This window comes from Daldinia caldariorum (genome assembly GCF_022478825.1).
Source record: "Daldinia caldariorum strain CBS 122874 unplaced genomic scaffold F4812scaffold_1, whole genome shotgun sequence".
In the NCBI taxonomy this organism is placed as follows: Eukaryota; Fungi; Ascomycota; class Sordariomycetes; order Xylariales; family Hypoxylaceae; genus Daldinia; species Daldinia caldariorum.
Window position 1 is genome coordinate 394,141 of NW_025953037.1, and position 22,726 is coordinate 416,866.

A 22,726-nucleotide genomic window follows, 5' to 3' on the forward strand; every position below is an offset into this window, starting at 1 on the left:
CAAGATGAGGCTTATCATCCGCGACGATTCGGACACTGCTAGCTACTACGTAGCTAATTACATCATCAACAGAATCCGGCACTTCAATCCCACTCCTTCACATCCTTTCGTGCTTGGCCTACCTACCGGCTCGAGCCCTCTGGGTGTGTACAAGATATTGGTTGAGCAATATAAAGCCGGAAATGTAGGTCTGCGCCACCTCGGAGTATCGGGATAAGGACTGACGGAAAGCTATTAGATATCCTTCGAAAATGTTGTTACTTTCAACATGGTATGAAGTAACCTCATTCTATAAGATGAGTATTTGATGTGCTAAATGTGCTTTGGACAGGACGAGTACGTCGGTATCCCTCGAGATCATCCGGAGAGTTACCACTCGTTCATGTGGAAGCACTTCTTCTCTCACGTTAACGTGAACCCCAACAATGTCCACATCCTCAACGGCAACGCGCCAAATCTCGAAGCAGAATGCGTCGAGTATGAAGCTAAGATCAAGCGTGCCGGGGGTATTGATTTATTCTTGGGCGGGATCGGGGAAGATGGGCACATCGCATTCAACGAACCCGGCTCTAGCTTGGCCTCGAGAACCCGTGTCAAGACGCTAGCTTATGATACCATCCTTGCCAATTCTCGCTTCTTCGGGAATGACATCGACAAGGTCCCTAAGATGGCCTTGACAGTTGGTGTCCAGACCGTTCTTGAGGCCCGAGAAGTCGTCGTCATTATCCTCGGCGCTCGCAAAGCCCTCGCTCTTCAAAAGTGCATCGAGCAGGGTGTCAACCACATGTGGACTCTTTCAAGTCTTCAACTACATCCCCATCCCATGATAGTGTGCGACGAGGATGCCACATTAGAGCTTCAAGTGAAGACGGTCAAGGTAAGCATGCCTCAACGGTACGAACTGTAGTCTCGTAAACTAAGAACGGCCGCAGTATTTTAAGAGTATCGAGCAGGTCGCAAGACAACAAGGATTCGAACAGATTCTGCCCTCGAGCATTCGAACGGGGCCGGGACCAGTTCCCAAGACCGTGATTGAAGAGGTCGAGTCCCCTACTATTCTAGCGCCGCAGCCCATGACATCTCGTCTCCTACTTGCCACACCGGCCGCCGAATATCCCATTCGGTCGGTGTCTCCGGATCTGGTGCCGGACCGAATGGCGGATCGTGTCGGAATACCAAATATTTCGAGGAGATTAACCCCTCAACCCGAGCACCAGCAGCAGCAGCAGCAGCGAGTAGCTAGCGTCGGAGCGTAAGCTGACTGGCATATTTCAAGTAGAATGATAGACGTGCAAAGGTATTGCAATATTGCACTGTAGTGCCTGGATTTGAACGAAAGGGCTCTTCTTGCGGAAATTGTACTATTGGGTTGGGATGAATTGAGGGATCTGAGGGATCTACCCCTAGAGAATTAATAGTGAATGCGACGTAAAAAAGAGGCTTAGGCTGGACCACTCAACAGACATGATCATGTAAATTGGGTTCCATTCAGCTCCTTATGGGCGATGCTTCTACGCCCTCGCCTTTATCAATAGTTATTTAGAGCGTAGAACTCGAATACTTACCTTGTATATATATGTATATATAGCAAAAGCTTACGTTATTATAGAACTTAGATACCTATATAAATATATTTATTTTTTGTTTGTTATATTTATTCCGCATCAGCTTCTCATAGAAAAATGGATATATACCCCCTTTTTTTATTGCTTCAACATGAACTACATTAGATTCAGGGTGTTAGCACCATGATTCTGCCGGAAAGAATATGTGCATCTTTCCATCGGTATCTACTATGTAAGTCTAGGCTATCTAATAGGATAGATATTTTTTATGTCTCACTCTGTCACGGTTTTGGGGTAGGTACCTTAAGACCTAGTCCAGAACTTCCTATTTCGAGCCTGCGAATGGTACGCCGCTATCCGTTCACATACTACTACCTGTCTCAATTCCCTCCCTCTCCCCCCCCCCCCCCCCGCATTTCATCAAATGACCTGCTCAGTATCTTCATCTGCTTAATACAAAAACAAGATATTCACTTCCCAGGAAAGGTCTGCAGACTTGCGATAACCCCGACCCAATCGCGTGCCCTACCATCCCCGACTAACAACTGGGACGTATGCAATCTTGCATGTCCCTGTTATGTACCCCCATTACACTTCAAGTTCAGCTTCATGATGTCACACGCCGCGGCTTGGTTTTACATGCATAGGTATGGTACAGATATAAGGCCCATTACAATACAAGGTTCCCATTGGGGGAGCTGTCAACTATGGTTGCACATGCGTGATCTGTTTCTAGGTCTATCTGCTTGTTTGCACATACACCTACGTACTTATCGCTGTCGACGTTGCATTCCGGGACGGGGAGAGGAACCGAGGCTAGGCATGTTGTTTTGAAGACTGTCTCGTGTCTCTTTCCTACTTCTACTTGGTTAAGGAAATAAAAGCAACAAGGTCGGCAACAGCGACATGGGAGGATGCATTGAGAGCTTGAACTCTGTTACTTCTGTCGCTCATAAAAAGAAGCGGTTGGCTGGCCACAGGAGCAACCGAATATCCAAATATTCAACCATGGCTCCGACGTATGCCTCTAGACTTCCAACTTCGCGAATACCAGTACTAGGTTTTCTATCTTTGTTCTCTATCTTAATCATAGGAACCTTATTCGCAACCAAATTTGGCGCTGTACCACGGCAGCACAGTTTCGGGTTTCGACATGCGAAAAGCGTACAGGCGGCTAGCACGAATACTCGATGGGAATCCAAGGCCAGGACGAATGCAAAGGGGGATAAGTATCTGATTGGAGTTGGGAAGGCTGATATAACCGGACCTGTGGTAGAAATCAACTTCGCCGGATACGCCGACCTCTCCCAGACCGGCACGGGTCTTCGCCAGCGCATTTATTCGCGGGCGTTCATAATCGGAGATGTCGATAACCCGAATGATCGATTTGTATATCTGGTCCTCGACACGCAGTCTGGCGATACAGCTGTGCGTTTCGGCATCCTAGATGGTATTGCGGCGCTTGGCGACGACTATGCCGTGTACGGTAGCGGTAACGTCGCGGTGACCGGGACGCATGCCCATTCCGGACCTGGAGCTTGGTTTAATTACCTACTTCCACAGGTAACTAGTTTAGGATTCGATAAGCAGAGCTATCAAGCCATCGTTGATGGAGCTGTCTTGTCGATCAAAAGAGCTCACGAGTCTTTGGCCGAGGTAGGTAAAGAACTGACCAGCACGAAGGATATAAGACTAAATAACTTATCCTTAGGGTTACCTCGACTTCGGTACGGATATATAAAATGTCTAATCTACGTGGAACCTTCTAATGGGACCAATAGGGGCGGTAAATATTACAGATGGCAACCTTAGTCGGAGTCTATACGCCTACTTGGCCAACCCTGCTGAAGAACGAGCCCAGTACGACGATGATGTCGATAAAGAGATGACCGTTCTCAAGTTTCAGCGTGCGTCTGACGGCAAAAACATCGGTATTCTAACTTGGTATCCTGTCCACGGGACGTCGATCTACCAGAATAGCACACATGTGGCCGGCGATAACAAAGGAGTAGCGGAGGTCATGTTCGAGAAAGCCATGGAGGGTGAAGACTCAGCAGCTAGCGGATTTGTCGCCGGCTTCTCCCAAGCAAATGTCGGGGACACGACCCCTAACACGCTTGGCGCATGGTAAGCCTGCACTACACTATGAGCCACCGTCGCTAGAGGAGCAGGATGTAATAACATATATATCTACAAGGTGTGATGATGGATCCGGCCAGCAATGCAGCTTGGAGAATAGTACGTGCGCAGACGGTAAATCCCAGCACTGTCACGGGCGAGGACCCCTATTTGACAAGCTCGATTTTGGGATTGCGAGTTGCTACGAGATAGGAAAACGCCAGTACGACGGTGCTAGGTCGGTCTATGTAAGACAAATATCAGTTTACTTAAATACCTTAGGTACCTATATAGCTGGCTGTAGCTAATTCTTATATTAGGACTTGTTCGGCACATCCGGAACCCCTGTTGTAGGTTCAACAGTCAAGGCTTTTCACTTCTACCACGACATGAGCTTTTGGAAATTCCAGCTCGAGAATGGCACCGAGGTCCAGACGTGTCCGGCTGCGCTGGGTTATTCCTTCGCAGCTGGAACCTCGGACGGCCCTGGCGCTTTTGACTTTACACAGGGCGATTCGGGCGAGCCGAGTGCCAGTCCCGTCTGGGAAGTAATCAAGAGCTTGCTCCGGGCGCCATCGCCCCAGCAGAAAGCGTGTCAGAGCCCCAAGCCTGTCCTCCTCGACGTAGGGGAGTTATCCCAACCATACCAGTGGAGTCCCAATATCATCGACGTTCAACTGTTAAGAGTCGGACAATTTGTTATAATCGTTAGCCCTAGTGAAGCGACCACTATGGCCGGACGCAGATGGCGCGCCGCGGTTAAGGCTGCTTCCACCGATATCGTCGATACCGAGCCGAAGGTAGTTCTAGGCGGACCAGCGAATACTTACGCACACTACCTGACCACACCGGAGGAGTACGGTATCCAGCGTTATGAAGGCGCGAGCACGCTGTTCGGCCAGTGGGAACTTGCCGCATATATCAATCTCACCGTCAGTAACATCAAGTACCTGGCCCCTGACTCGTCAAGCTCGCCAGACCCAGGCCCAAAGCCGCCGGATAACCGCAAGAGCAGCCTCAGTTTCATAACGGGAGTCGTGCAGGACAACGCGCCACTGGGCAAGTCATTCGGCGACGTGATCTCGCAGCCCGCCGAGAAATATGCGCGCGGCGCCGTCGTCAACGCCACATTCGTCGGCGCTAACCCGCGTAACAACTTGAGACTTGACGGTACGTTTACGGCTATAGAGAAGCAAGATGGAGACTCTTGGACACAGGTTAGGGACGACTCGGATTGGTCGTTGGTATATACATGGAAACGAACTGATGCTGTTCTGGGATATAGCGAGGTTACTGTTAGCTGGGAGACAGAGTCGGATGCCGAAGCAGGAACGTATAGGATGAAGTATTATGGAGATAGGAAAGCTTTGATCGGAGGAGCTATTACGGCTTTTGATGGGACAAGCAATAGTTTTACACTTACGTGATACCCTAAGGTACCTGTATTCAGAGGGACTGTATTGAATAGATACAAAAGCTTTTCTGAATTTGCTAGATATCTACCTAGGTACCTAAGGCTTCGTCAAGCGTGATGCTGCATTAGATACATTCGTTCTTCCAAACACTAGAATTAGATATAAACACGGCAAAATAAAAGCTAAAAGAATGATATAAATGAAATGCGGTTCTCCGCTAATTATTAGATGTTTTGCAATATGAAGGGGTATATAATAATATCTGTTCCTACCTAATGTGACGATCCTTGAAACCAACCCTTTCGAAACTCTTTCAGTATCATAGTTCGACGCGCGTGAAACGCTTCCTCATCGAACCCTCTAACCAATCCCTCCCTTGGTCGTTGATGTTATTGTCACGCCTCCACATCTCTTGCTTGCTGAAGTCAGGTTCGATATCGGAGGCGGACCTCTGAGAAGTTTTGTTAAATTTGCGCGGACCATGTCGCATCGTCTCAATGCGAGCCTCGAAGCGAGATGCCGTCTCGTCGATGAGCTCAGGGGACCATAGACTATTCGTAGCAGGGGTCATTTTCGTAACCGGCTTCTCCCAGAGCAGCATGGCAGTTGAATCTGTCTGGGGTGGCGGGCTTCTGGCAATGGCATCTTGAAGTGCGGTATTCCATTTTGATGGCAAAGCTTGACCACGTGAGAACCTAATCTCAGGGTATGAAGAAATGATCGCGGCGTGGAGTGCATTAGACCAGTCGCGAGGGGATGCAGCTTTACGGACAATTTTAGGGGATACGTGGCTTGCCTGGATCGCTGCTTGAAGTTCAACGTCCCAGTTCCGAGGGTAAGAAGCTCTCAAAGCAGCCATAGAACTAGGGGAACTATCTACAATGGCTTCTTGTAGAGCGCTATCCCAGTCCACGGGATACACGATGTTAGGACGAGATAACTGACGGAGGGGACTGCCAGTGTCCTTGGCCGAAGATGCTTGGGTGGCGCCAGTTTTGACTGATGATGATTCGGTCATAGGAGATGTGGGCAACGATTCTATTGTAGATACAGAAATGACAGATGGACCGCTCGGTCGAACAGATGAAATTATTATCCAATCTAGCTCAACCGAAGTGATTTGATCGTTAGTCCACAGACGAGTCGACTCGATGATCGGTAGGGGTCCGTTAGCGAAGCGGGGTTTTCGGTTCATTTGAAGAGCAGCAGGTTCTGCGGAAGTAGTTCGAAAGGTTTTGCGAGTAGGGTCCAATTGGAACAAGCCAGATGTGAAGGATGTTAATACGCTGGCTTTACTCCATAGGGAAATCGAGCTGGTAGAAGTGTGGCGTGACTTGGTCGACATCTCCCAGAGCTTCGTGCTTGTTAGAGCCGTAGGAGATTCTTCTCCTTTGCGAGGCCTTCGCGCCATACTGATCGCAGCCGGAAGCTTGGAGGTCCTACGGTAATCTATTCTAACAACATTCACATCAAATAAACCTTCGTAATTCGACATGATGGCGGGCAGGATAGGGTGTTCCCACAATAGATTCTCACGACTTGGTAACGATATCTTTGAAAATACACGGGGCTCAAAGGTACGGGCCGCGACCTCTCCAGTCCAGAGACTAGTCGATGTGATAGAAGGTAAGGGTTCCTTGTTGGGACGAGACTTCTTTGATATCGCAATGGCAGCTGGGGCACTAGAGGTCCTCCGGTAATCGTATCTTACAGCACTAATATCAAATAGACCTCCGTGCTCTGATGCTTCATGCCTCATTGGCTTCTCCCACAATAACACTTTCTGTATCTTAGGCATGGTCCCCTTCTCACTTGGCTGCAAAGCTTTCGTGGCGGAATTCTTAGACAAGAACATCTCAGCACCACGAATCGGCTGCGACGCACTGCTTTCCCTAGACCAAAGATCTCTTGTCTGAAGGCTCACTAGCGGTTCCCTAATCAGACGAGGTGTTATTTTCATAGAAATAGCAGCCGGTTCTTTGGCAGTCCTGCGGTAGTCAGATCTAGCCGCATTGCTGTCAAACAAACCATTATGCTCAGACATAGGAGTCATAGCCGGTTTCTGCCAAAGAAGCAACAATGGGGCAGCAGTGTCATTGGTTCCCCAGAGACTTTTAGATGCTAGCTTTCCTAGTGACATTTCAACTGTACGAGGCTTCTTCTTCATGAAAAGAGCAGCAGGCTCCTTTGAGCTTCTTCGATAGTCCTCCCTCGGCTGGCTAATGTCGAACAAGCCCCGGGCTTCCGAAGCTACACTAGCGACCGGTTGCACCCATAGAGATACCGGCTGAGTAGGCGCATCTGTCTTTATTGTTTGCGAAGAGATATCTAGTAAAGCATGTGATTTTGACGCACTCCAGAGTGAACTAGTACTGTGATTGCCATCCTCAGTCCTTGGTTCCCATAAGTTCATACTTCGGATAGACATGACATCTTCGACGCGGCGGTTAGGTTTAGCCTTTTCCCTAGTTTCTGTTCTATAACTTTCCCAGATTGCCAAGTCTGGCTGGGGCAAGCCAAGAGCGCGATGGTTTTGGGGGGGCTCTGACCGGGCTGACCACAGCAAGCCCTGGGTGGAAATAGACTCAGGGGCTGAGTTGTAAGACCGATCCAGCAGTATTGGGTCTTCTAGGACCATGCCATTGTCATTATAATTATCAACTAGCATATCGATGACATCGTGGGAAAACGTGGGAGAGTTGGCGGGTGGCGAAGTGTATTGTGAAACAAGAAGTAAGCTATCCCTTGAGGGCACCTCGGTCCTGAGTAAGCTTGCAATCTCCCACAGAGTGCTTTCGTCGAAATCATCTCCATCGCTATCTGAGAAGTCATTAAAGTTGTCCAAGTTATCGTCGCCCTCTTCCTCAGCTTCATAGTCATCAAAGAAGGACGTCGTAAATTCATTGTCTTCGGGCTGACTTGACCTGAGGTTCAAGAAGACATTCCCGGCCGGGGCTCCTGTAGTCATAGTTCCTGGCATGGCCGTATACATACGGGGAGGTGGCGGAAGTTGAATGCTGGCATTCTCGCTCTTCTCGCCCCAAGGGAATTGAAATAGACCTAAAGTGCCACGCCTATCAGGCAAGGGCTCAGGGTTCTCTAAAATATCAGGTAGGAGAGACACGCGCTTGTTCCTTCGAGGAGGGCGAACGGTGACCGGACGAGAAACAGCCCTGCTTGGTTCGGAATCGTGCGACGGAATGCACTTCTCCCAAAGGCCATTGCCAATTATCGTGTTGCTGCTCTTAGAAGTCTTTTGCCATAGTCTAGAGCTTTCTATGGTTAATGGGGCCAATGGTTTTCTAGTTGCCGGACGCGGAGGCAGGCTTGGAAGCTCCAGACTCTTACTAGTTGTCTGACGCTGCTTCGCTACTCCCACCCAGAGACCTGAATTGTTCGAGTTCTGGACGGGGCATTGAGGTTTCCAAAGTTGGTAAGTTTTGTCCAACTGCGTAGATAGCCTTGGGCCAAGCGGTTGTATGCTACTGGGTAATCTATTCTCGTATTCAGATTCTTCGGTATCAGGTGGGCTCGGGCTACCTAGTGCAGCTTTAGAGACAGAAAGGAAGTTAAGATTGTTATGCCTCATAATCAAGTTGGGCGTGTTCGTCATATCTTCCGCCTGAGCATCGGCAAAACGAGCTTGCCCCTGGCTGGTGCAAGTGTTTTCGGAACTTAGCCCGGAAGTCTGAGACGGGTGTGTGCTCGTAGTACCTTCGCCTTTAGATCGCATAATTCCAATTCGTATAGCCGCATTTCGCGATGCCCTGCGTTCGGCTATCGTTGAAGGAGGGCGGGAATCTTTCGCCGGAGAAGTTTTGATACTCGATATGGAATTACGCTGAAGAAGGTTTTGTGAGTGCTGCCATTGATTTTCAAGTTGACTCATCTCTTTCTCCAGGTTCTCTAGTAGTATCAGCCGCTGTCCCTCGCTGCCCACGGAATCCGGGTTTGGTTGCTCGAAACGTCGGAGCTGAGTTTGAATCATCTGATACGCGGCTTCGGGCGACTCGAGTGGCGAGGGTTCTGCAGGTTGAACTAGGATTGTCCTGTTGTTATATCTCCCGTTAAGAATCAGAGGCGCTGGTGGAGGCATCTTTCTTAATCGACCCTTGCCCTTTCTATTAGAGAAAGACGGGCATTCCTCGCCAACCCGACGATGGAAACTGCCCGCGTTAGATTGCTCGATAGTCGCTTCCTTGATAGAGCTACTATATTTCTTCTGTTTTCCGAGGGCTCGAGTGTCTTTTTGAATATACGTTGAATGGGCATTCTGCCTAGACTGCTGAATATTAACAGCAGCAATAGGAGAATGCACGGAGCCCCAGATAGTGCTGGCATATCCATCTCGCTCCTTGCTTTCATCCTTCGAAGACGGCATACTGAATTGACCTTCTACCGGGATGACAGGTGACGATCTTCTATTCATCTTAGCATCGGATAGGCGTGGTTTGCTTTCGTTTTCGACAGATATTCTCGGCTGCCGGAACTGACCCGACTTATCAACTACATTGGGAGAGCTGCCAGCCCTCTGTAAGTCATCTTGCGGAATATCGTCGATGCCGAGGATACTGGTGGTTCGCGTTGAACTCTTGTCAGTTGCCTTAGATAGTCGATAGCCATCTTGGACTCCGCGGTCAGAAACACTCTCAGTATTTGGCCCTTGCGTGCCCACCGCATACACCGTCGGCAATGGTGGTATCTCGGGGACCATCGACTTCTGTTTCGATGGAGCTCTAAGAGGTGTGGTATACAGCAAGTCCATTTTCTCGTCGAGCGACATGCTCTTCGTGTGATTGAGCTGAGGACGAGACAAGTTACCGGCACTTTTCGGCGGAGGTGGCAAAGGTGGCAGCTGGGTAGGGCTTCCCGGTACAGACGTCAGGATCGATTTTCTCGCGATAATCGAGCCACTTGATTTCGAACGTCTATGTCCCTGAGTAGGTGAAACCTCGGCAGGAAAAACTTGACGGTCATTATCTCCTTTTCTAGGGATCGGACGTGGACGGTTGACAATCGAATCTGGAGAGTTTAGGGAGGGTTTCGGCGTTTTTGAAGCCCCTTGGACGATATTGCTGACGAAATTTGGATCGTCATAGACAATGTTATTGACAAACATTACAGTCTCCTGTCGTTGACTACTAGCCTCCTTCGCGATTGGCCTCATCGCTTGGGCCCGGGGATTCGACGGAAGTCCTGTCGTGGGTCGTCGCTGGAGCGGTGTCTTTACTGGCTCAGAGTCCTTTGGCGATGGGGATGGATCCCGGGGCCGTGGAATAGGTATACGAATCGGCTCGCCAGGTCGAATTGGTTGGAAGGTTGTTGGCATTGACGGTTCTTGGGGATACCTCGGGGATCTCCGCCTTACCTGTTCAGTCCCAGGAGATAATTCCGAAGAAGTAGAAGACGCATTTGCCTCGACAGACAGTCCCGCCGATGTCTCAGACGTCTTGGTCGAGGTAGTCCTCTCCAGCTGCGCTAAAGACGATGATTGGACCTCCTTACGTTTTAGACTTCGTTCCCTAGCAAGCAACTCGCCTCGTTCCGAAGCGCTAGGCGGCTGAGGGGCTGGTCGCGATGCAATAAGAGTTGGCTCACGCTGCAGTAGCTTTCCCCGCCGCTCTTTTTCATTATTAGCGGCCGTAGCAAGATCGACTGTCGGTATCCTGTCAAGAGGATTTTCCATGCCTTCTTGTGATATAAGAACCGGCTTCGAAATTATGAGCTTGCCCCCTGTGGCCTTACTCCAGGCCTTCTCCTTAATATTTTTCTTCGAGTTACCAAGTCCACTAATTCCAGAAACATCATTTCGAGAGATGTATGTTGCCATAACAGTTGTATTTATGCCTTTAACATCCTCGTATCGAGACGGGGGATAGTCTGCGGAATCTGAGGACGGCAAATACCGATCCCTACCAACGTCTCGGGTAGTTGGAGAATCTAGTCGTCGTAAGGGCGGACCACGAGGGACAACAAGTGATCCTGAGAGTACGGTAACTAATGCTTCGAATTGTCAGCAATTCGACAAAAAAAGGACGTTACGATACATACCGACTAAGATTGCTAGACCAACGGCAGGCAATGTCGTCCTGAGTACCAAATCCGTAGTCCTCGCGCCTAGTAGAAGGACTACGCTCGTCTGCAGATAATTAGTACACGAGTAGATGTAGTGACGTAACTGGACTGACCCCTATCCAAATCGCGAACCCAATTGTGACCGAGGTAACGCTTTTCTTCCCGACGGGGGCGTGTTGATCATTGGAGACAACATTCAATGATGTACTCGATAAGATTTGAACAGCCACAAGAGAAAGAATGATGGCATCTAGTACGATAATGATAATAGCAATAGGCGGAACGCTAGAAACGGGCACGCATGTGGGGTTGAACTCGCTTCGTGCCAGTCCAATAAATGCCATGCCAACACCGAACCGAACGAGAATGAGGACTTGCGATACTATATTCGGAATTGATTTCTTTTCCGCTCGCGCTGCCCAAACCAAGTATTGCCCGGCAAACACCCTTCCCATCTGATCGAAGATCGACGAAAACACAACCGCAACCTGGCACGTGGACGCCGCAGTCGGCTCGATAATGGTAGCCAAAAATTCGACCAGAGCCCAGGCGGCGGAAGAAGTCAGGAACAGTGTGAGGACCAGCCTCAGGCCGTCCCGAAAGATTGCTGAGCCATGGCCTACAGCATATAAAACCAAACCAGCAGACGCCGCGTTAAACAAAATACCGAAAAAAAATGCAGCCAATAAGGCTGGTGTTGTTCCTGGTGTCGCCATGAATTCGACGGCGCGTAGGTAAGTAAAAATTCGCTTTTAAAGAGAGAGAGAGAGAGAGAGAGAGAGTACGAATAACCCACTCAATGGGTCTTTCAAAGGTATTATAAAATATTAATCACGAAGCGAATGATGCATATTGACGCTGGTTAGTTGACGCGGACGAGTGTACTACAACGCCATAACGGTCGACACTGGTGATAATTGGCGTGATGGCGTGAAGACACGGAATGAGAGTGAGAAACAGGACGTGAAGGGACTGGAGGTAGAAAGTAGAGGAGTGGCTAGTGGCTAGTGACTAGCATGCGGTTGTAGACGAGACGAGGGTGAAGGAAGGCTTGCTCTCGGCCCATCATAGCACCCATCTCCTTGAACCTTGGCCTTCCGCAATAGCGGAATAGTCTTCATGATCCTCAAACATGGACCTTGCAGGGTTATGTTCGAGGTTCTTCGATTGGTCCCATCAGATAACGAAAGGCGATGCCATTGATTGGATAGAAGCGCAAGGCTGAATCCCCCAAGGCGTATGTGGACCACGGCCCCTTTTCAAGGATTGTTAGATTTGAAACCCGAACCGTTACATTCGACATAGGAATTCTCCATCGTCAACGATCAACCCGGCCGCAGGAGCGGCTTAGTATGAATATGAAGCGTGCAATTTATTTTGGGCGTGGAGGATAACATAAAAGTCGCCGATGTTTGGTGCATAGTTTGACGGATTGTTTCCAGCTTCTATAAACGGCACGATATGACACATATGCCTTCCGATCTCTTTTGTAGAAGAATGATTATTGATAGACCTAATCGATATGCTCCAGTTTCTAGTCGCGATATTTTCTATTTACATTAGAGGTACACAGTACATGCCATCGCGTGCCGTAGTGCGCAACTGGCCCCGCCGAAACAATGCGAAACGCCGAAACGACTCGTGAGAAACGAGGATAACGTTGTTCCTTCTGGGACTACTTAGGTACTATGTAGTTTTACAGTATGTACGTGCATACCTAAGTAGAAAGTAAGGAGCAAGCTTATACGTATTATATTATTATATTATATGATAATATATTATATTAGTTAATGGTCCACGATTTTATACTTTTTTAATTAAAATTATTATAGTTTAATATATTTTTAAATTATAATTTATATTTTTAATTATTATTTAATTATTTTTAATATTATTATTTTTGTTAAAAAATTATAAAGTTTTTTTATAATTATTTATTTTTAATTTTATAATATTTAAAAAAATACGTAATTTATTTTTTAATAAAATAACTTTATATAATAAATAATATATAATTTTTATAATTTTATTTAAAATATTTAAAACATTTATTAATAAATAAAAATAATTATTATAAATTTTATTATATATGTAAAAAATTTATAAAATATAAAAAAAAGTTTTTTTTATAATATATATAAAATTATAATATTAATTATAAGTGTAAATTATATTTAATATATTATAAAATTTTTATGAAACATTTATTAATAATTTATATAATAATTAAATTAAAGTTTTAATTAATTTTAATATATTTATTATTATATTTTTATAATAAAATATTAATTATTTTTTAATATAAAAAATTTAAATAAAAAATATTTACGCATTTAATTTAATAATATGTTATAACGAATTTACACTTAAGTTTATTAAAGTATAATAATTAAGGTTTTAATTTTAAGTAAATAGTAATAATATAAGTTAAATATTAATAAAATATTATAAATATTTACTAAAAAAGCTTAAAGTTTTTCCTTTTATATAAATTAAATATAAAATTTAAATTAATAATTAAAAAAACGTAAATAAATAATTAAATATATAATAATTTAAATATCTTATAAATTTCCTTATTTATATATTATTTTCATTTAAGATCTTATAATTTTTATAATTCTTAAAAATCTTATAAATCTTATAAAATCTTAAAATTTATAAAATTTATAAAATCCAATTATCTAAAGTTTAACCGAAAACGTTATTAATTATCCCCCGTTTCCATATTTAATATAACTTTATTAGCCCGTTAGTTTATAACACCATTCTTTTTTTTCCCAATTTTTTTACCTTTAAAAATCCTAATAAATCCTTTATTTTCTTATTTTCCTTCATTTTCTTAAATATTAATTTATATATTATAATATCAAAACATATTATTAAATTTATTGTAAAAGTTAAACGTAAACTTAATTAAAAAACCATCCATAAAGTTCGTACTTCCTTTATCGAAATTTTCAGCTTCTATGGTCTTTTATATTCCTACTACCTTTATATTAATAAAACATTTTATTTCTTAATCAAAAACTTCTTTACTTATTATTATTACATTAAAGATAATAATTATTTAAATTATAATATAATAAAAATAAATTTTTTAAATAATATTTTATTAGAATTTTTTCAACTGTAAAAAAAACGTTATAAAACTAAAAAAAAAGTTACTTAAATTTAATAAGGAAATTAAAACTTATCTTATTAAAATTCATTAATATCAAACCTTAATTAAAAAGCGTTAAAATAATATATTTACATATATTAAATAATTTAATTAATTTTATTTTTAAAAAGAAACTTTAAAAATTAAAATTATCGAAATTATATATTATAAAAAAATTAAATATTTAAAAGAAAAAGAGGAAAATAAGGATCAAAATATTTTTAATTAAATTAATCCGGTTTTGCCTTTTAATTCTTCTAAAGATAATCCTAATAAAGCCGCTTTTTAAAATAATTTTAACTTAAATTTAAATCTATTAATATTTATAAATAATTAAAAGAATTTTAATAAAATACCTTAATAAACTCTTAAACATTCTTAAAATATTTAATTAATTCTTATATATATATTTTTAATAAATAATCCTTTTATTTAATCAAATATTTAATTTAATTTTTAAATTATTTAAAATCTAATACTTTTTTAATTTTATATTCTTAATTAATTTTAATATTTAAAATAATTTATATAAATACTTTTTTAAATACTTTTTTTAATAAAGAAATATAAAAAACTAAATATAACTTTATTTTTATTAATAATAATAATTTATAATTAATTTTTAAAATAACTTTTTCAATTTTAAAAGATCTAAGTTTCTTATAATTTAATTTATTATTTAATCTTTTAATTTTAATATTTTATTATAATAAATAAACTTTATTTCCCCTTTTAAAAATTAATCCCTTAATTTTATATTAATTATTATATTTTTTTATTTTAATTTATAAAAACTTAAATTTATCTATTAAATATCTTTATATAATAATAATTTATTTTGTTATAACTTTTGCCTTAAGTACAAATATTTCTTTTATATTAATTAACTTTATAATAATAAAATCGTAACTAATATTTACTTTAAATAAAAATATTTTTATATTTTTATTTATAAAATTATTATATATAATTTTTATTTGTAATAATAATTTTACTTAATTATTTTATATTTTATTAATATATATACGAAAATACTATTTTAATATCTAGTTTAAACGCTTCGTTTATTTATTTAATTATAAATAATATATTATTAACAGTTTTTATTTTATACTTATTTTAACTATTAAATTAATCCAAAACTTAAATATAAATAATTTATTTTTATTTAAGATAATATATTTTAATAATTTATATTTATTAATTATATATTTAAAAAATATATAAACTAAATTTTCAATTGTGTTAAATTTTTTATATAATATAAAATATCTATATTTTATTAATTTATTAACTATTACCCATATACTATTATATAATATATTAATTATAAGTTCTTTTAATAATAATAATTTAATAATAAAATTTTATGCGATAATTTTCCAGGTTTTATTTAAAATTTCCGTAAGTTACGTAAGCCCGTATAGCTTATATTTAATTATTTTAATTTTATTGCACATATTACAATTATTAATTATTTTTTTAATTATTTTAAGTAAATTTAAGAAGTTATAATTTCTTATGATTTATTACATAATTTAAAAAATTCTTTAATGTCCGTGTAACAGATGTTCGTGGTATTTTTTAACAAATTCATATTATAAAGCCTTTAATATATATACTTTACTTAAGTATGTGATTATTCTTTTTCTTATTTTAATATTTATTGGTAGTTCTTCCGTAAGTAATGCTTTTTTAATATGGGTTATTTATATATTATCCTTTTTTATTAAATATAATATTAATAAAATAAGTACCCCTTGTTTATTTAATATAAGTACTACTTTTTCTTTTATTATATTTTTTATATTAACGCTATGAGGTTTGTTAAGTGCATTAACTTATATATTAACTTTTCCTGTAACATAAACTATTTTAAAGTTAAAATTATTAAGATATTTTACCTATTTTTAGATTTTAAGTTTTAATTTCTAAATAATTATTAGCGTTCTAAAGTTATTATAATTAAATAATATTATAATTAGTTCTTTAGTTCCGCTGAACTAATATTTCCATTCTTTAAATGCTGTAACAATAGTAAGTAATTCTTTATCGTAAGTTTAATATCTTGTCTAAATGCCCTTAAAGATCTTAGATAAATATGCCATTAAATACTATATCTTATCGTTTTCGAGCTGTTCTAAAACTGCGCTTATAATTATATTAAATCTGTTAATATAAATTTGTTTTAACTAATTTAACTTAAGTAATTTTATTATTGGGTTGCTGGTAATAGCCTTTTATATTTCCTTAAAAACCTTATTTATTTTTAACGTCTATTAAAAGGTTTTTTCTTTTCTTTATATAATAACCATAATAAAATTTATAATTTTATTAAAGTTTTTTATTAATTATTTATTATAATTGGTAAAACTGTGGAATTGTTGTATAATAATAATGTTATTTAATATTAGCTAGTTTTATATTATTACGATTTTTAAGTTTTATATTTTAATTTGTCCAAATATAATAATATATTTTAAATAATTAATTTTTTATATATAAAATTTGCTTTTCTTTAGGTTTATTAGTAGGTTAATCTTATTTAAGGTTTTTAATATTTTGTTTATATATTTTTTATATTAGTTAAAAGTTTTAGAAAAAATTAAGATATTATTTAAGTAAATAAAAACCGTTTTTTTTTAAAAATTTCCATAATATAGTTTCAATTATTCCTTAAAATGTTACTAATGTATTTGTAAATCCGAATAACATAATTAAGCATTTATAATGATTAAAAGGGGTTTATATTATTATTTTCCATTTATCGCTTTTAGTTATCTAAATTAAATAAAATACCTTTTTAAAGTTTAATATTATAAATTACTTTATATTCCCTATTATTTTTATTAAACCGTTAATATTAGGTAAAAAATAACTATTTTATTTAGTAATAAAATTAAGGTGTTAATAGTTATATATATTTTAATATATTATATTTTTATTTTTATTTAATTTTAACGTTTTATTTTTATTTTTCTTAAGTATTAAAAAGATTGGACTTTTTATTAATAAATCTGATTTTTTTTTATATATATCCTTTTTCGAATTTTTATTTAATAATTTTAATTAATGCTTTTTATTTATTTGCATTTAATAAATATACCTTATTTAACTTAACTATTTTGTTTTAAGATTTATTTTATAATTATAAAATTTATAATTTAAGACTTTTATATTAGTATTTGGTTTTTCGGTAAATAGTTTTAAATATTTCTTTTAATATTTTTTAAGTACGTTAATAAGTTTATTATATATTACTTTAATTTTTCCTTTTATTATTTTTTATTATTTTATTTCCTTAATTAATTTTGTAAATCGTAATATATATAAAGGTATTATTTTATAAGCTTTTTTAAAAGCTGCAAATATATACTTTTTTGCTGCTGTATTAAGTTTATTTAAGTTAGCCTTTTTCTAATGCTCAGGTTTATAACTTTCCGTACTTAACTTTAATAATAATTACTTGATAGTGTTTTTCTGCTAGTTTATTTTGGGGTTGTTAATTTCTAATTAGGGTTTTTTTAAAACCATATTATATTAGGTGTTTATAATATTAAAGGAAATTAAATAGTCCTTTTATTAAATCCGGATTAGGAGATTTATAATTTTTTATTTAATTTATTTTTTATTATATCCGATTGGTTATCTGTTAATTGTTAATCTTTAGTACGGTAATTTCTTTTTTTAGTAATTAATTAAGTATTTATTAATTATATTAAAATTAATAATATTTATTGAATATTTATAATCTATTAATGCTTAAAACATTTAATCCTTTTATTTTATTGTAATATATAAGTAATTATTAATAATTTAAATTGCGTTAAAATTTAAAAGGGCATTCTCCTTATTTATATCCTTTTTATTAAGCTTTTTTTATTATTTTTCAATAAATTTTATTAAAGCCTTATTTAATATTTTTATATCTTTATAACGTTTTATATATTTTTTTAAAGTAATAAACTTATAAATTATATATACTTTATATTTATATTAGTTATAATTTTTTTACGTTTTTTTTATAATATATGCAAATTTAAGGCCTATTTTTTATTAAAAATGCAATATTAAATACTATGTTATTTACTTGTATGTTTCTTAAGGGAGTTAGTTTAAACTTAATTTGGATTTTATTAATATTTTTATATTAATATATAAATAAATATCTTTTAACCAATTTAAGCTAAAATCTTATATTCTTTTTAATTAAGTTATATATTTAATAATAATTGTAAGGGCATAATATTTAAAATATTTTATAATATTTTTTATATTTTAGGTTTTATTATAAATTGTGCATATATATTTTAAGTTTTAAATTGGGTTTTTTAATATTAAGGATAAAGATTTATCTATTTATATTTAAAAAGCGTTCGATTTTAATAACTTTTTATAAAATGTATATTATTTTTAAAATATTAACTTTTACAACCTTTAAGTTAATTTAAATGGTTAATACTTTCTTTTTTTATATTTTAAGGTATTTATTAATAATTTGTGCAATGAATTCTCCTTTTATATATATAATTTTTCATTTTTATAATCTTTTAATAATTAAGAAATATTATATTTTTAATTTTTACAATTAGATAAAAGCTATAATAAAAGGGATTAAAACTACCTAGTCCATTGGGAATATGTAGAACTTTTTATTTTACTTTTTTTCTTATTTAATAATCCGTTTTTAAATATAAGTGCAGTTATTTCTAGTTAATTATTTTAAATCCATATTTATAATATTATAATTATATATTTAATAGCTTATTACTTATTATTCTATTTTATTTAATTCGTAAAAAGGCTATTTGTGTTTTTATTATTTTATTACGTTTTCCTATTTATTTATAAATTCTATGGTTTTATAAAACTTATCCCTATTATAATTATTTATTTAAATTATTACTTAAAGTTTATTTTTTAAGTTATTTTTAATAGTTATAAAGGGTATTTATTTTTCGGGTTCGTGATTACATCATTCTTTAATGTAATTTAGCATTCCTTATAAGCAATTTTTATTTATATTCCATCTTTTTTTAATTTTAGTGGATAATAGGTATTATTAAGATACGAATTAATTTCTTATCCGTTTTTTTTCTTTATTAAAGTAATATAAATAGTCCTATCAGTTATATTTATAAATATTTTCTTAAAAGCAATAATTGTTAATAATAACGTAGTTCTTAATATTTTAAACAATTTAAAAAACTTAAATATTAAATGCTTTTAAAGATATTGCTCCTGCAATTTAAGGCTTTAATTATCTTTTTAATACTTTAGGTTATTTATAAAGTGCTTTACAGTTTTTAAATATATAACTTATTTTATTGCAATTATAATACTTAATTTTAATTATATCTTTTTTGGGTTTTTCCGTTTTAACTGCACTAAAACTAATTTCTTTAATTTTTTTTTAAATAAAGATAAGTTTTCTAGTTTTTTTTTTAAAACCTTTTATATAACCTTTTATCGTAAATAATAATATATTTAATATATTTATTAATATATTTAAGTTTTTTTTCTTTAGAAATTTCATCTTTAATTTATATAATTAATCCCTTATAAAAGTAATTGAATTAAGTATTTTCGGGGAGCTGGACAATTATTACCAATTATTTAAACTTAATAATATATTCCGAAACTCTTTTAATTTATTTAAAGTTCCGAATAACCTTTTAAATATCTTTTTTTTTAAGTGAATTACTAAATATTAATTACATTTTATTTTTAAAATTAAAGTATTTATTAAAAACATATTAGGATTTTTTTATTTCCTTTTAAATGTCATTAAAATGGTTATTTATAATAAGTTAAAGCCACTTAAAAGCTTCGCCCTTAAAGTGCTAACACATTATTAAGACCTTATATTCGTCTTTATTAAAACTAACTTAAAAGAAAGTTAAATAAAGTTTAGTTGCGTTAAGTTAAGCTTTTACGTCCGTAGTACCATTATATTTTAATAGCAAAAAGGGCTTAAATCCTTTATCGTTTAATAACGGGACTGTAGGTTTTTATCGTTTTATAAATTGTGGGTTAAGGTTTTTATCATTATTAGAATCATTATTAAAATCCTTATTAAAATCTTTATCTTTTTTGGTTTTAAGTTTAATTAATTCCTTTTTAAGGGCTTTAAATTTATTTTTAAATTTGTTATAGTTTTAATATACTTTTTAAAGTCCTTTTTTTAAAAGGTTAATTTATTTTCCTTAAGTTAAAGTTCTTTTTTTTCCTTTATTAGTAATTTCTATAATCTTTTTTACTTTATCCTTAGATAATTTAGCTTAAAACTTAGTTTTAATAAAGGCTATATTATTAATAAGTTTTAACACGTAATTAAAAAATAGTACGTTAAGTTCGTTACATTATTTTATTTAATTAATTTTTATTAAGAGTTAATTTTTAAGGAATTTATTTAATAAATATTCTGAGATAAATAAATTATAATTAATTTAAAAAAGCGAAAGAATATTATTATTTAAATTAACACTTATACTATATTTAATTAATAACGGTACTAATTAAAAAACTATTAAAATATAATAAACTTATATTTAAGTCCGTTAAAGTGTAATAATAAAAGTTTTAATTTTAAGTAAATAATAATAATATAAGTTAAATATTAATAAAAACATTAAAAATATTTATTAAGAAAACTTAAAGTCTTTCCCCTTATATAAATTAAATATAAGATTTAAATTAATAATTAAAAAAATGTAAATAAATGTTTAAATATATAATAGTTTTTAAATATCTTATAGACCTTTTTTATTTTTTGAGGTTATTATGGTTTTTAGTGATCTTGTTAATTTTGGTGATCTTGTAAGATCACTAGGATCACTAGGATCACTTCCCTTTAATACATTTTATCCGTAGTTTACCCGTTCCTGGGATCGTACGTTTCAAGATCCCCGCTTCCATACAAGGTATGGTTCCCATGCTATTAGTTCGTAACATTTAAAAGCTTAATTTATTTTAAATATCTATTAAAAGGTTTTTTCCTTTCTTTATATAATAACTATAATAAAATTTATAATTTTATTAAAATCTTTTATTAATTATTTATTATAATTAATAAAGTTATAAAATTATTATATAATAATAATATTATTTAATATTAATTAATCTTATATTATTATAATCTTTAAATTTTATATTTTAATTTATTTAAATATAATTATATATTTTAAATAATTAATCTTTTATATATAAAATTTACTTTTCTTTAGGTTTATTAATAAATTAACCTTATTTAAAGTTTTTAATATTTTATCCACATATTTTTCATATTAGTTAAAAATTTTAAAAAAGATTAAAATATTATTTAAATAAACAAAAACTATTTTTTTAAAAAAATTTCGTAATACAGTTTTAATTATTTTTTAAAATATTATTAATACATTTATTAATTTAAATAATATAATTAAATATTTATAATAATTAAAAAAGATTTATATTATTATTTTTCATTTATTACCTTTAACTATTTAAATTAAATGGAATATTTCTTTAAGATTTAATATTATAAACTATTTTATATTCTTTATTATTTTTATTAAATTATTAATATTAAATAAAAAGTAACTATTTTATTTAATAATAAAATTAAAATATTAATAATTATATATATTTTAATATATTATATTTTTATCTTTATTTAATCTTAATATTCCATTTTTATTTTTTTTAAGTATTAAAAAAACTAAACTTTTAATTAATAAATTTAATTTCCATATATATTTTTTCTCAAATTTTTATTTAATAATTTTAATTAATGCCTTTTATTTATTTATATTTAATAAATATATCTTATTTAACTTAAGTAATTATCCTTTTTTGAAATTTATTTTATAATTATAAAGTTTATAATTTAAAACTTTTATATTTATATTTAATTTTTAATAAATAATTTTAAGTATTTCTTTTAATATTTTTTAAGTATTTTAACAAATTTATTATATACTATTTTAATTTTTCCTTTAATCGTTTTTTATTATTTTATTTTTTTAATTAATTTTATAAGTTATAATATATATAAAGGTATTATTTTATAGGTTTTTTCGAAGGTTATAAATACGTATTTATTTATTGCTGTATTAAGTTTATTTAAGTTAGCTTTTTTCCAATACTTAAATTTGTAACCTTTTGTACTTAGTTTTATAAATAATTATTTAATAGTATTTTTTTGTTAATTTATTTTTAAATTATTAATTTTTAATTAAAGCTTTTTTAAAACTATATTATATTAAGTATTTATAATATTAAAAAAAAACTAGTTATTTTTTTTATTAAATCCGAATTAAAAGATTTATAATTTTTTATTTAATTTATCTTTTATTATATTTAATTAATCATTTGTTAATTATTAACCTTTAATATAATAATTCTTTTTT

The 22,726-nt window shown here is 33.9% G+C and overlaps 3 protein-coding genes across 3 annotated transcripts; 2 read left to right on the forward strand and 1 right to left on the reverse strand.

The window, feature by feature from the left end:
• Positions 1–4: 4 nt before the first annotated feature.
• On the forward strand, positions 5–1,256 carry F4812DRAFT_454060 (glucosamine-6-phosphate isomerase; the record flags this gene model as incomplete). The annotated part of the gene is made up of 4 exons (XM_047936575.1): positions 5–184; positions 239–271; positions 332–877; positions 933–1,256. 4 exons carry the CDS (start codon positions 5–7, stop codon positions 1,254–1,256), a joined length of 1,083 nt encoding a protein of 360 aa, XP_047794565.1.
• A 1,317-nt stretch (positions 1,257–2,573) lies between these two features.
• Positions 2,574–5,110, forward strand: F4812DRAFT_454061 (Neutral/alkaline nonlysosomal ceramidase; the record flags this gene model as incomplete). The annotated part of the gene is made up of 5 exons (XM_047936576.1): positions 2,574–3,221; positions 3,277–3,292; positions 3,347–3,692; positions 3,763–3,931; positions 4,004–5,110. The coding sequence occupies 5 exons, from the start codon at positions 2,574–2,576 to the stop codon at positions 5,108–5,110; spliced, it is 2,286 nt and encodes a 761-aa protein (XP_047794566.1).
• Positions 5,111–5,263: 153 nt separating this feature from the next.
• F4812DRAFT_5222 (uncharacterized protein) lies at positions 5,264–12,104 on the reverse strand. Its single transcript, XM_047939166.1, has 3 exons — positions 11,287–12,104; positions 11,150–11,237; positions 5,264–11,101 (listed from the first exon to the last, which is right to left on the reverse strand). Exons 1-3 carry the CDS (start codon positions 11,887–11,889, stop codon positions 5,418–5,420), a joined length of 6,375 nt encoding a protein of 2,124 aa, XP_047794567.1. The 5' UTR covers positions 11,890–12,104; the 3' UTR covers positions 5,264–5,417.
• Between the last annotated feature and the right edge of the window lie 10,622 nt (positions 12,105–22,726).

Bases quoted from the DNA above. Each gene is read 5' to 3' on its own strand.
- F4812DRAFT_5222 (XM_047939166.1), bottom strand. From the start codon at position 11,889: ATGGCGACACCAGGAACAACACCAGCCTTATTGGCTGCATTTTTTTTC. The intron at 11,238-11,286 runs GTCAGTCCAGTT...AATTATCTGCAG, and splicing joins GGTTCGCGATTTGGATAGGG to ACGAGCGTAGTCCTTCTACT. The intron at 11,102-11,149 runs GTATGTATCGTA...GACAATTCGAAG, and splicing joins TGGTCTAGCAATCTTAGTCG to CATTAGTTACCGTACTCTCA.